This window comes from Ictidomys tridecemlineatus, chromosome 11 (genome assembly GCF_052094955.1).
Source record: "Ictidomys tridecemlineatus isolate mIctTri1 chromosome 11, mIctTri1.hap1, whole genome shotgun sequence".
Classification (NCBI taxonomy): domain Eukaryota; kingdom Metazoa; phylum Chordata; class Mammalia; order Rodentia; family Sciuridae; genus Ictidomys; species Ictidomys tridecemlineatus.
The window spans coordinates 72342660-72357856 of record NC_135487.1 but is presented as its reverse complement, the minus strand read 5'-3'; the positions used below and the strand labels follow the sequence as shown (position 1 = coordinate 72357856).

The following is a 15197-nucleotide window of genomic DNA, read 5'->3' as shown; positions in this document are numbered from 1 at the left end:
AGTATATTTTCACATGGACAAAATAAAAATTTAGGCTTATCTTATTTGCTCACCAGGAAGACAAAAACATCTTTATTGTCTCCCACAACTATACCAAATGAGTCTAGATTCTTTCTATACGGAGGGAATGAATATAATTTATCTTTCCAGAGAACACTTTCCTATGTGTTCTCTCTGAGACACTCTGTGTATATAGAAGTTTACTTATGAATATTATTGTTGCAAGCAGTCTCTTCCAATTGGAAGATTCTAGTTGAGAAATTGTGTCAAATCTTCCTCTCAGTGATTGCTTTTATGATTGTTGAGCAAATGCTTCGAATTCAGTGCTTTCAGTTTCCTCTTCCTAGATTTTTGCATAGTTTGATTTATTATTTAAACGTTTCCTCATTGGGCCACTGGAAGAATTGAATTCAGTACTTTCAGTTTCCTATTCCTAGTTTTTTGCATAGTTTGCTTTATTATTTAAACGTTTCCTTATTGGGTCACTGAAAGAAGTCTATAAAGTCCCAGGAAGTCAGCACAGTAAGGTTATAAAGCAAAGTGACAGGTAAAACAGAAGGGGAGGAGCTCATCAGCACTCATCACCTCCTGAAAGCAGCCTTCTTCCCAAAGGATCCTTCTCTAAAGGAGCCTTGCTCCAGGTGAGACTGGGACACAGTTTATGAGGTGAATTCATTCTTTCTGAAATGAGCATCTCCCAAGAGAGGCTGCTCCTGAGCCAGATGTGGGATAGGAGTTCACTTATAATCCTGGGGATATCAGGAGGCAGCTGTCCATTAAGTGCCCACTGCTCTTCCTGTGTTGAATCTGGCTCCAGCAAAGGTGGAGCCCACAGAGGGAACTGGGAAGGTTTTAAGATTGTCATTTCTTTCTTGACACTTAAATTACCTAATAAAATTCAAATGAAATCTTGCTTTATTGATTATTTTCATACCTCTAGGTAGATAAAATTTAACAACTTGGAATTTGCCTAAAAAGGCCATTGTCCCAAATTTGGGAACTTTTAAAATCTTGTGCAGACATTTTTTCTGGGCCAGTCACTGACTGGCTGGTTCTCATTTTGTGGTGTAATGCCTTATGCTGTATAATTGAATAGACTATCAGCTTGGTGGTAATCTTGGTGGGGAATTGTAAGAGGAAATGGGTTCTGATCAGAGAAAAATTAATGGCTTTTTTTGTGGTGGGGCTGGGGGAAAGATTTGGGAAGCTAGACTGATTGATTAAAATGGAACAAGTCAGAAGTAACCAAAATTTTCAAGTTAAAGAATGAAAACTCTGGTGCTTATGCTAAATATTTGTTTGTATCTCAAAGAATTTACTCTTTTCATTGCAAACTCTTTGAGTAACAGGGATTGTGATGCTGACAAAAAAAACAGTAAGTTAATTCATTAATAATGGAAAAAATTTAATTTCTAATATATTCTAGATGTATTAAAATTTATAAATACATTCTAGATGTATGTAATTTTTAATACATTCTCAGTGGTAAGATGAAGTGACATTTTTTTCCAACTAAATCTTTTTGAAAACTCTGATTTCCCCTCTCCTTTTTTGGTACTGGGGATTGAATCTGGGAAGTTTTACCAGTGAGCTACATCCCCAGTCCTTTTTGACTTTTATTTTGAGACAGTGTCTCACTATGCTTAAAGCTCTGACTTATAGAACCATGGTGTTTCACATAGTTCAAAAATAAACACATACTGAAAATTAATAAATACACCAACATATGAAGAAGGCCCAAATGAAACAGAAACAGTAATGAGTGAATCTGAGTGTGCTACAAATGAATTGAGCACACCTCAGAAAGTGAAAAGTGGAAGAAATTGTCTAAGCAACTTTGGAATATAGTGTTCTGATCATGTGCATAAGTCTAAAGACAAAAAAAGAACTGTCTGCTAAAAATTTACTCTAGTTAGTAAATGTACTTTTTTTTGTAGAGTTCTGAATCATCAACTTTAAAATTACTTTCCGTGTGTGTTAGATTGGAGCAAATAGGTAAATTTATTGTGTATAAAGATAAGCAGCCCTCTCATAGTCAGAAAAATGAGTTAAAAATGAAGAAGGGGAAAGATTGAATGAACTCAGTTCTCTTTCTCTTGGAGAAGAAATCTAAATAAAAACACATTATCCCCACATGAGCTTAAGAACTTAGGCTTCTTTCACCATTCTGAGACAGGAATTTGGGAATAAAGGGTGAGATACTGAGTCTCAAATGAACTACTGAGATGCGAAAAGTGCTCAGGAAAAATCATAACTCCTGAACACATGCCCTTGGCTCATGCCCTTGAGCCATGCCCTTGTACCAGGAGGGCAGAGAAAACTGGCACAAATGTATGTAGGTCACTCTGGTTTCAGCTCTAATCCAGTCTCTAGAACTGGACCTCTAAAAATATTAGCACCCCCACCCACTAAAAATATTAGCACTCCCCTCTGGAGAGAGCCTTCACTCTCCCTTGAATGTTCATTCCTTCCTTTACCCCAAAGGCCTCTCTCTTGAGATTATCCCCATTCTCCCTTGAATATGGATCTACACTGGCAGGGACTGAAATAAATAGATAAATTTTTCCCATTTAAAAATGTTTTAAATCCAACAAGATAGTAATTAAAATAATAAAAGATAAATTAATAATGGATGTTAAAATATAATAAATACTAGCAAAATAACAATAATAAAAAATGTAAAGGCAAAAGAATTAAATAGTCTTATATTTTTCTTCTTTAGAATTAAATCTTTTTAAGCTTGTGAACAAAATATAAAGTAAAATTAGAGCAGGAGTGAGGGGGAAAGAGAGAAAGAGAGAGAGAGAGAGAGAGAGAGAGAGAGAGAGAGAGAGAGAGAGAGAGACTTTGATCCATTTGTTGGGTGCCCATATCTCACTTTATATCACCAATCTTTGTGTCTGAGGAAGTTAAGTCCACTTTATTAGATCAGTAGTTTCAATTTCTTTCAGGATTCTGATACTGTTGTGCATACTTGACAGTTATGACAGAATATTCAGCTTTAAATATTGTATGGTTCTATTTTATAAGCTGAGCCCAGGCAGAAATTGGATTTTTCTAGCTGCTCTTGCAACTGAGTTGTCCTGGTGATTATATTTATACATGAGATTTCATCAGAATTACTTTTATGTTACTCTGTAGGTCTTATCTAGAGAACTCTGAGCCATTATTCAAGCAGTATCTCTTTTCTGTTCCTGTTTACTCAGGATACCAGATGTGGTAGAAGTCAATCTTTGATCTTGCAGATGAATGCAGTGCTTTAGTATGTAGGAAACAAGGGGGAGGCAGGAATCTGAATCTCTGAATGACCATGTGAAGCAAAGCTTCCACTCATATCTATGGTGGAAGGGTTAAACATATCTTTCAAGTTGTATCAATAGCTCTTTAAGCAATCTGTGTCACCAATGCCATAACCTTGTTCTCTGTTTCTTCCTCCTATCAGAAAGAAGGAACTCCAACACAGCTGAGTACCTAGTAGTCTTGAAAGTCTCTTCCTGTGTGTGCAACAAAGCCCAAGACTGGGGTCCCCAATGATTTTTCTACTTCATCCTCAGTAAGCCTGTTCCACTGGCTGCATTGGACCCAGGCTGTTTCCCAGCTTTAGCTCCTACCATGGTAGATCTCCTGTTCTAAAATATATTTTCTCCAAAATCATTTTGCAGAACTCCAATTTTTAGATCCAATAGAAATGTCTCTTCTGTGAAGCCATCTATAATGCTTACAACTAAAACTATTACTTGGGTAGAGACCACACCTTATTTGAATTAACATTTTAGCATCCATTGCTTCTTGCTATATTTTACAATATTTTTTCCTATCAAGACAGACTGGCTGAAGGAAGAAATTTGTTTAGTTCATCTTTAATTATTCAATAACAATAGGCCCCACATTGCTATTGACTGAATGATTATATGTCATCTAAGTATTGAAAAAAAATAGCATTGCTCATTTAAAAATAAAAAAAAACAAGTAAAGACAATTGATGAAAATTGACCAACTAATTTCACAAACAATAGTAAATTTTAACTGGGAAGTTAGGAAGTGCTAGAAATGAGCCATAAAACCACAAGTATTCCAATAAAAACGCTATCTATAGCATTGCATAACATAGTGAAGAAAATGAGGAGTTTTGAAAAATTCACTTTGAAATTTATTCTTGTACTGTATTCAAGCAATAGTTGTGAGTAACTGTTATTTTAGCAATTTATTTTGATGATGCTATACTAATGGACACCTAGCTGTTGGTACTTAGTTTCTGTCATGTTATTGTCAAAGATTCCATTCTATTCAAATATGAAAATGGGGTGGATACTCTTGATGACTTTTCTAGCAACATAAAACTTTCTAGGCAAAGAAAAATACCCTATGAAACTAAGTTGACAGCAATTCTAATAACCCAGTGCCTAGTTATATGCATTCAGAAGGCAGCAAGTATAGCAAAAGATGTAATGTAATGTAATATATAATCTTATATAATTTGATTACATATGATTTTTTCCTATAGTTTAACATAGTGAAATGATTTAAATTACTACATTGTTTTCTGAATGATTGCTCATACTGAAACTTAAATACGAGAGAGGAAGTGCCTTAATTAAAGATCAAAAACAATAAGTAGAGATGATATTTGCAGCATCTGTCAGCATTTTTTTTTCTGTACTGGAGATTGAGCTCAGGAGCACTTAATCACTGAGCCACATTCTCAACCCTTTTTATTTTTTGAGATAGGGTCTCACTAAGTTGCCTAGGGACTTGCTTAATTGCTGAGGCTGACTTCAAACTTGTGATCTTTCTGTGTCAGTCTCCCAAGCCTCTGGGATTACAGATGTGTACCACCACATCTGGTGCATTTGTTAGCTTTTAATTGTTCATGGTTCTGACTCTGTTAATTTTCAATAGATAATCACTTTTTGTGTGTGTGTGCTAAGAATTGAAACCAGAGCCTAACACTCTAATCCTCTAACAATGAACCAACACCCACAGCCCCAGTAATCACTTTTGAATTAATATTTTGTCATGTTTACTTAAATAAAACACCCCAAATATATAAATTCCAGGTTCCCATTGTCTAGATTTACTCTAGTGAAAAAATTGGTAGAATAAGCTTGGAAATAATAGGAATGAATTTGGAATGTAAAGTTGGAGACAACATACACATGTATGATTTTAGTCTTAATGAAAAGTTCTGATAACACTAGATAATAATAACAAGAAGAGAGAGAGAGAGAGAGAGAGAGAGAGAGAGAGAGAGAGAGAGAGAGAGAAAGAGATGAGCAAGTAAAAATTTAAAATAAACATCAATCTTTACCCTACTAAAAAAGTACCACTGAGGTAGGATGTTGAAATGCTCTAGTCTTTGGTCACTGTGGTGACATTCCTGCCTGCTGTTCTATATCTATTGTGGAGATCAAGAATCCCTAGGCCAACTGGGGAGAAGGGACACACCCAGGGTGTTGAAATCAAAGTCCAGGTGTGCAGCAACAGAGGATGGTTCACTTGGCTTCAGCCATTCACTCCAATTTCCATTTTGGTTAAAATGCAATGAAAAGCCCCCCAAGCAGTTGAATCCTTGAAAAAAAATCACATACTTTTGATTTTGATTCTCTTCACCCTGACCTTAACTAGAGACCAAAATCCAGCACTCTGTAGACAGGTGGCTGTGGAGTAGCTTCCTCCTGCCCATTCCCATTCTCTAAAGTTTCCTGACTGTACTCTGTTGACCACTGGGAAAACAGTGAGAAAGATGATCTTTAAGAGAAACTACTGATCTTAAGAGATTGTAATTATCTGTCAGTCTTTTAATCAACAGTTAAAATAATTATTATTAAGGTTTGGATTATATGGTGTCCCCTAAAAGCTCATGTGTGAGATAATACAAGAAAGGTTAGAGGTAAATGATTGAGTTATGAGAGCTCTAACCTAATTAGTGCATTAATGCAACTGAATGGATTAACTGAGTGGTATCTGTACGCAGGTAGGGTGGAGAAGATAGGTCACTTGGGACATGCCTATGGGTTTGTTGCTGGTGATCAGAGGTTGCTCTTTGCTACCTAGTATCATGACCTGTGCTGCTTTCCTCCTGCACACTTTTCTGCTATAATGTTCTGCCTCACTGAGTTCCAGAGCAATGCTGTTGGCTATCTAAAGGACTGAGACCTTTTGAAATTGGGAATGCCAATCAAACTTTTCCTCCTCTAAAGTTGTTTTTGTCAGATCTTTTGGTCACAGTGGTGAAAAAAAAATTACTAATGAAAAAAATTACTAAATGGTTTAAACTTGTGGTTTCTCTCAGTGTCATCCAAGCAACCAAACACAAAAATTACTTTCACTTTCAAGTTCAGTTTTTCACTCTGTTTTCCTTTGTGAGAATGAAACAAAACAAAACAAAAACATCCTCAGTATGTTTACATCTTCTATAAAATAACAACAGAAAATTGGGTGGAAGAAAGGGAACAAGATGAGTGGACAACAATTGGCAGTTTTTTTTGGATCACACTGCCCTGCACAGAGAGAGAGCAGAAATGCTTATTCAAGGACTTTCTTTTACATATAATTTAGTCTTGAGCTTAAGTCCCTTAATTTCTGATTTAAAGTGGCATATGAGAAATGGGGAAGTGAGGGAGAAGATAGTCTGATGGCTTGGATTGCAGGGTGCAGTTGCTAGCTTTAGTTGTTATGAGTCTAAAAGCTAGTCTCACTGCTAGTTTGGAAGTAACAGTGAGATGGGAGGCTCCTCCCCTAAGATCAGGAATAAAACAAGGATGCTCTCTTTTTTTACTTCTTTCCAACATAGTACTGGGAAGAACTAGCTAGAGAAAATAAGCAAGAAAAAGAAAGAAAAGACATCCAAATTGGAAAGGAAAAATTAAATTTTTCTGTTCCTAAGTAATGAGATGTAGAAAACTCTGGTAATTTCATAAAAATTTCTGCAAAGTGGCAGGCTATAAAATCAACACTCAAATATTAGATGCACTCCTATATATTAATAATGAATATACTGCACAAGGAAATTTTAAAAATACAATTTCATTTACAATGGCTTAAAAAATTGAAATAAAAAACACAACAAAATATTACTGAAAGAAATAAAGAAGACTTAAGATAAATAGGCAACCTAGAGAATGGGAAACAATATTTGTAAATTGTATATCTAATTAAGGATTAATATTCAAACTATATAGTGAACTTCTAAATCCAGCAGTGCAAAACTAAACTGAAGCAAAAATGGCAGTGTATTTGAATTAACATTTCTCCAAAGACAATATACAAATATACAATGAGAACATGAAAAGATACCCAGGATTACAAATTATTATGAAAACATAAATTAATACTACCATGAGAAACCACCTTATACTCAGTAGGAAGGTTATTCACATAGAATATAAGGATTAAGGATGTAGCTCAATGATAGAGAACTTGCCTATCATGAGTGAGGTCCTGGGTACAATCCCCACCCCCCACCCCTCACCCCGCAAATGAAATAAGTAAATTAATAATAAAAGTTAATAGAGACAAACACACATATACACAATAACCAGTGTTGAGAGGAATATGGAGAAACTGAAATGCTTCTGAGCTCTTGGTGGGAATGTGAAAGGGTATAACTGCTGTGAATAATGATAATGACAGTTCCTTAGAAAATTAAAAAATGTAATTTTCATATAATTCATCAATTCCACTTGTGATTATATTCCCAAAAGTATTGAAAGCAGGGTTTCAAAGAGACATTTGTTCACCAGTGTTCAGAGCAGAATTATTTGCAATGTGTAAAACATAGAAGCCACTAGTTATTCATAATTATGCATGAATTAATAAGCAAATCGTGGTATATGTATTTAATAGAATATTATTTAGCCTTTTAAATGTAGAACATTCTGACATATATTACAAATATGAATAAAGCTTGAGGTCATTGTGCCAAGTGGTTTATTTGCCAGTCACAAAAAGATAGTTGGTGATTCCTTATTTGAACTATTTTGAAACTTCAAGTATTATAAAATCATTGAGACATAAAACAGAATGTAGTAGCCTAGGGATGGGTGACAGACATGTGGGATTCTATTGTTTAATGGATACAGAGTATTAGTTGTGCAAAATGAAAACCATCTTGTAGATGGATAGTGGTTTTGGTGCAAAAAACGACATAAAGATATTTGAAACCACTGAGCTGTACGTTTAACAAGGTTTTATGTTGAGAACTCTACCACAATTGAGAAAATTAAAAAAAGGAAAATTTTAGTTTTCCTCAAGGACCTTCCTGATCAAATAGCATCCCTCACAAAGATGGTGGTTTGCAAATACAGAGAAAAAAGAGTTTGTCCCTAGTATTCTATCACTATTATCATTGGAAAAGATTGTTTCTTATTTATACTGGTGGAAAAATTAAGTACCTACTACATCTATTCCCTTTAGGTCAAATAATAGCTCTGTATTCAAAACTGAGGTTTTTCTTTTTCTTTTCCATAGATTTATTTTCTTTAGGGATATCAGGATTAATCTAAGGTAATCCAATGTGTATCAATGTGTATGTACCCCATGTGTGGTGACTTTTTTACACACATTGATTCTTTTTGAGGGGTGGGAATGCAGAATCAAATTCAGGGGCACTTACTCAACCACTGAGCCACATGCCCTCCCTTTCTTATATTTTATTTAGAGGCAGGGTCTCACGGAATTGCTTAGTGCCTTGGTGTTGCTGAAGTTGGCTTTGAACTCATGATCCTCCTGCCTCAGCCCACCAAGCTACTGGGATTACAGGTGTGTGCTACCATGCCTGGCCACACATTGATTCTTAAGTTTGGGAATCTGGGTTTTACAACCACTCTGAGTGATACTCTTCTGTCTTACATTTTGAAAAAGACTTTCTGAGCAAGAGTGAAAAACATTATTCTGATAATGTGAAGCTACAATTTGGGTTCTTTAATAATAGAGGCATGACAAGCCTGGATTTTATAAATAAATTCTGCTATCAAATTCATATAATTTTGCAGTCTCCTTAATCTGCTCCTTGAAAAAAGGAAAGGAAATTCAGAATTCTAATGTGGCCAAAAGGAGTTCTTATTTTCCATATTCATAGAGCCTAAAGGTTGTAACAAAATAAACACAAACATAAACAATGTTTTCAGCCTACTAATGTCTCATTCCAATGAAAAATTTATTTTACACTGTATGTCTCTTTAACTTGCATTTACAGAATATTTTGAAATACATTATCTGGTAGACCAATCTTCATGGTAGTTTTTGCAGATTCATCTTTTTAAAAATTAATTAATTAATTAAATTTACCATAGAATGCATTTTGACATATTATGCACAAATGGAGATTAATTTTATCAAAACAACAATCTGTTGACTAAATAATGTTACAATAAAGGTTACATCATTCCACTTAAATCTCAAAACAAACTTGAGGTAGGAAGAATTTCTTTTTAACCTGTAACCCTCATAAGATGACGAATTTGTTTTGTTTTCATTCCTTGACACCCAGCTAGCTTAAGCTCTTTGCACAAGTTACATGGGTAGATGTGTTAGTCAGCTTTCCAGTACTATAACACAGATCTGAGATTATCAGCACACAAGAGAAAAGGTTTCTTTTGGCTCACAGTTTTGGAGCTTCCAGTCAATGTCAATTGGTTTCATTTATTTGGGTCTATGATGACACTAGCATAACACATCATAGCAAGAGTGTGTGGCAGAGCAATACTATCCTCCTTATGGCCAAGAAGAGGTAGAGAAAAAAGAGGAAGTGGCTGAAATCTGCAGTTATTTTCAAAAGCACACCCCCAGTGACTTGAAGACCTACCATGAGGCATCACATGTTCAAGGTTCTACCATCTCCCCACAGTGCTACCTTGGGGACCAAGCTTTAACACATGGGCCTTTGAGGCACATTCAACATACAAACTGTAGCAGTAGTAAACTGTGGAGCTGAAAAATTTTGAAAGTCATAGATACATGCTAAATATGTAGCATTTAAAATATAAATATATTTGAGTGACTTCAACAGAATGTTCTTACATATTATTACAATAAAAAATTGGATATATCATAGAAAGCCACTGATATACAAAGCTAAATAAATGCTTGCCAAGAGATTCATACAAGTATAGTACTTTTAATGCTTAATAAGCTCTAATTAAATCTTTGTTTTAAAAAATAATTCTGAATTACAGAGAAAGTTTAAGACTACATGAAAGTTCAGATATTTCTTCTCTTAGATTCATTCCTGGTAATATTTTGGACATCATTTATGTGCTTTTGTTTTACAAATGGAAGCATAGTTTTTCTATTTTCGTTCCTATTCCAATTTTTAGTTGACAAAATAGCAGAGAACAAGACGTCTCATGTGTGCAGGCCTGACTCTTTGTGGTATGCAGGCCTGACTCTACAGGAATAAGTGGAGTCCATTCCATCACCCTAATGGATCAGAGCATCATGCTGTTGGTAATGGAAAGCCCTTGTATGTTACTGATTAAGGAGCACAGGAAGCAATGTTGTTGACAAAGATCATTCTGCCAGAATGAGTGGTCACAAAGCATGGTGTAGGGAAGTGACATTCCTGGCTTCAAATGTTAGGACTCCCACTATTCACTAGATATGATGAAGCAAACTCCTCAGTCTTTCTGAACTTCATCTTGTACACATGCAAAGTGAGTATAAATAGCGTTAACTTTCAAAATTCCTGTAAACATCAATGAGCTCAGGTATGTAACACATACGTGACAGCTTTGTATAGACTGTCAATGCATGATAAACATTGCTTGAATTTTATTTTTATTATGGAAGTAAAACCACTACTTCATTACTTCGGATTTTTTCATTTTACTTTTAACTTCAGATTTCTAGTAGAGGAAGCCCTATGCAAATGATATCCTACATTTTGTGCCATAGAAAAATATGGAAATCCTCTGAGCTCCCTCCTGTCATAACATGTTTGATTAAACTTCAGGGGTTGGGGGAACTAATTTGCCATCTTATTTCTACAGTGAGGCCCTTTTATTTTTGTAGATCACCATGACGTCTGAACCAATTATGTTGGTCCCAGTGTGTCTGGTAGAAAACAACAATGAGCAGCTAAGGGTGAACCAGAAAGCCTTGAAGATTCTTCACAAGATTTCCCAGCCTGTAGTGGTTGTGGCTATTGTAGGGCCTTATCGTACAGGAAAATCCTACTTGATGAACCGTCTTGCTGGAGAAAACCTTGGTGAGTGAGGTCCCTCGGCAGGGCTATTTACTTCAATCCAGCTCTATCTCAGTTTGTCACTGCATCTTCAGGGTAACAAGGAGGGAGATTCTGAATCTCCTCTCCAACAAATCTAATTCGTTCCAGCAAAATTGCAGCCTTGTCAATGTGTCCAATGCTTTGATTTACATCTGTCATTTCAGCTTCCTGTAAAATGGATATCCTTCGTTTCTAGCAGCTTAGGACCTAAGCTCTTACAATGACCTTCACCCACCCATGGTTTTCCTTTTTCCACTATCTTATTCTTATTAACTTGATGCTCTCTCTGAATTCTGTATCTCATTATGGCTGCCATATCACTGTTTTTGTTTTTAACTCTATCACAAGCAAAATTATATTGTCTCAATTTACATTTTCTAGTTTCTTCCAACTTTTCAATCAACTCCTCTCTTTTCTTAAAACCCAACATTCCACTAAATTGCTCTTTCTCTTTCAATATATACCAATGACCCTGTCTTTTCTGATTCAAAATGTCTCTTTTTATCCATCGCAGACCCTTGCTTAGCATCACTTCTCCTGTTTCACCAGCTTGCTCCTAAAAACACTTTCCTTTCTTATTATCTCTATACCACACACTCTTGGTTTCTTTCTATCTCTGAGTCTCCATCTCCATCTTTTCAAGATACTCACAGGTTTTAGCCTCAGAAGGGCAGGTATTTCAGCCTCATTCAGTCCTATTGTATCTCCTGGAGCTTCAACTTATCTATAGTACCTGGAAAATAATAGTTACTTAATAAGTAATTGTTGACTAAATTTCTTTGTTTATTCCTCAAATGATTAAAAGGACTTGATCTAATTACAATACCATCACTAGCTTAACTTCCTTTTGAAGTCAGGGTGGTTGGACAGCTAAGAATCAAAGCATCTTTGTGTGTAGTGTAAATTCTTTCATCCAGTGCACTGGTGGGCCACACCAACAGGAAGGCATATTTTCTTACAATGGGAAGAGGAATTAGAAATTATGAACAAACAAAACTTTAAAATGTGGGAGAAGCTGACAGAGAAAAATATGAGGTGTTTATGTGAAACTAAGTTGGATATCCTCAAAGAACAGAGAAAATCATCTTTTTTTTCATTGCAAATACAAATAAAAAACAAATATTCACACACACATATACATATGGATATACATGCTTATACTTTATAAATATATGAAATGTACATGTAAATATATAAAATCAGAGAAGTAGTATCTCGTATCACCGGCTCTTATGATCCTACAAGTGCGATTCTGTAGTTCAGGAGGTTCCTGAATATCTGCTCTTCGCTTGCAGGCTTTCCTCTGGGATCCACAGTGCAATCTGAAACCAAGGGCATCTGGATGTGGTGTATGCCCCACCCCAACAAGCCAAACCACACCCTGGTCCTCCTGGACACTGAGGGCCTGGGCGATGTGGAAAAGGTGAGGAAGAAGCTCAGACAGATCTTTTTTATTCTGGTATTTTTTCTTAGCTTTCCATGATACTTTTTACTTCAACTTCTGTATTTCATTCCTGAAATCCCCAAATGCTACTCTATGTAATGAGACTTACTTTGATCTCTTTGAATTTATACCATATAATGTGATACGTTAGGTAAAATTGTATTCCTGAGAAGTGAATTGAACAGTTTCATCCATTTTAGTAAGCCTTTATGGAGAAGCTGAGATATAGGGTCTTGGGCAAGTACTGTTGATGAGATAAAGGTCCTGCTGTCTCAGAGCCTCAACTCTGTTGAGGAGATGGTTTGTATAAGTCAGCTAGAATACCATGTGATCACTGCTTGGGTGTGAGTGAACCAGGTGAATTTCCTAGAAAGCAGACTAAGAGACACCAACAGGCAGGAGGTCTTTTAATTCAGGTTTTAGTTTGCCTATTCTTACGTTAGAGTGAAATTAAGACACCATGTCTATTTCTGTATCTGTCTCTCCCTCTTTTCCTCCTTCCATATTTAGAGATTAAATTGGAAACAAGATCTATATTTCTGTAGGGTTCATTTCCTCCCATGTTTAAGCAGATATTCTGTCCTTAATTATAAATCAACATACCAAAGATACGGTCTTGGTGCCAAAACCTATTGTTGTTTCTCTAAGTCCAACTTGTTCTGATCTCAGTCAATTTACTTCTTAAATAATTAGAATTTGGGAAATGCAGTATATTCATAATATTTTTTTTCTTTTCCAAATTCCCATATTCTGGATTTGAATTTCAGGATTTTCATTTCCTCAAGCAGGTAATAAAACGTATCAGAGTTTTACTACAACTGACTGCTGGCTTCAGTGATTCAGTCAACACAAAAGCAGCTTTGCCTCTTCAAGGCTCTCACCATCTTGCCACAGAGTTAGCTTTGAAGTCACATCTTCTGTATCTACCCTTGGCTCTGAGGCAGTCACACCTAAGAACTTTACCCTTATTTAATTCTAATGTTGATTTGGCTTCTGCAAGTATTTCTATTTTGCATACCCTTTTGTTATGTCCACATTTTACAAAAACTTCAGCACTCAGATGTAATTTCCAGTTATATTCTATGTCACATACAGTCATTTCCTACTTTCAGTAACTTTTGTTCTCATTGACACTTTCATTATTTTTATTCAATATAAAAACTGTTCTTTTTACTTTAGATCCATTACTAATGTAAACGCTTTAATTATGTTATTATCCTTGTTTGTCGTTGTTTTTAAATTAATGTATTATTAGATAATCACATAGATTGTAAAAATTGCTGTGCTTAAGTATGTTTTTTTCACCAAACAAACAAGGTGAGCAACATTTTTTAGTAGCCCACACAAATGTACGCTCTGTGGATTTGACTTAAGTGCTCAGTGGTGATTAGCACAGCACGTATTATGTGGCCCTCTTATTGTTAAGTGAAACTTGGTCTCTTACTACTAAGCAACTAGTTGCATATTGCACTCTGTTTTTTCAACCTGTATTTTCTTATTTCATCTCATTCAGAAAAAGAAGGATCATTTGAAGAAAGTATTGTTAGAATACTTCCATAGATGAGGAAACAGGGGTCACAAGAAATTTCATTGCTAAAGTTGAGATTTATTTTTTTTTCATGTTTTTTTTTCTTTGTGTCAACACTGTGCTGTCTGTAATAACAAATGAAAAATAACTGAACAACAACAACAACAACAAAACCTGAATAAACATTGAAGAAAAAGATCATTCAGTGCTTGTTTTCACATGTTTTCCAGGGTGACCCTAAGAATGACACGTGGATCGTTGCCCTGGCTGTGCTTCTGAGCAGCATGTTGGTGTACAACAGCATGGGCACCATCAACAATGATGCCTTGGAGAAGATGCAGTATCCTTTCCAGTTTATTGAGAAATTGTGGAGGGAATGGAGACCCAGCTGAATCCTTCCCCCAGTGGCTGAGTTGCCTTTGGTAGGGCAGAGAGGACCCAGGGGAAGGGACAGCATTCGTAATAATTTTTTAAGGGGAACAAGGAAATTCTGCTTGGCTGCTCCTTTTCCTTAGCCAAGTCTTAGTTATGTGACAGAACTCACAGAACTAATCAGGGTGAAGTATTCCCTGAGACTTGATGGAGTAGAAGATTCCACAGAATTTGTGAGTTTCTTTCCAGACTTTGTTTGGACTGTACGGGATTTCACTCTGGAGCTGAACCTACATGGTCACCCCATCACAGAAGACGAGTACCTGGAGAATGCCTTGAGGATGATTCCAGGTATGTGAGCATGATGTGGGTGGGGAGCTGACTAGTAAGGGTTGATATTTGATGAACATTGTCCATCATCTCTGGGGTTGCATTGTACTTCAGACTAGCTGAGGTTTACAAAAATGACTGGGCTTCTGGGTTATTACTCTTTGATAAGTTTTAATGACTAGAGTTAACTTACCCAGTGACAGTATGGTATGAATGTTTACAAAGTTATTCCAAACAAATTTTCACTTAAAATAATTTGTACTTTAGCATTTAGCTTATGTCAGGCACTAAACCTTTCC

The 15197-nt window shown here is 35.8% G+C and overlaps 1 protein-coding gene across 1 annotated transcript in view; it reads left to right on the top strand.

Moving 5' to 3' along the window:
• The first annotated feature begins 497 nt into the window (after window positions 1–497).
• LOC101961135 (guanylate-binding protein 7) overlaps window positions 498–15197 on the top strand; it is a 67839-nt gene continuing 53139 nt past the window's right edge. The window contains 5 exon segments of the mRNA XM_078027766.1: window positions 498–641; window positions 11011–11206; window positions 12520–12647; window positions 14427–14536; window positions 14723–14919. Of these exon segments, the coding sequence (XP_077883892.1) occupies window positions 11017–11206; window positions 12520–12647; window positions 14427–14536; window positions 14723–14919 (625 nt within the window). The 5' untranslated portion in view covers window positions 498–641; window positions 11011–11016.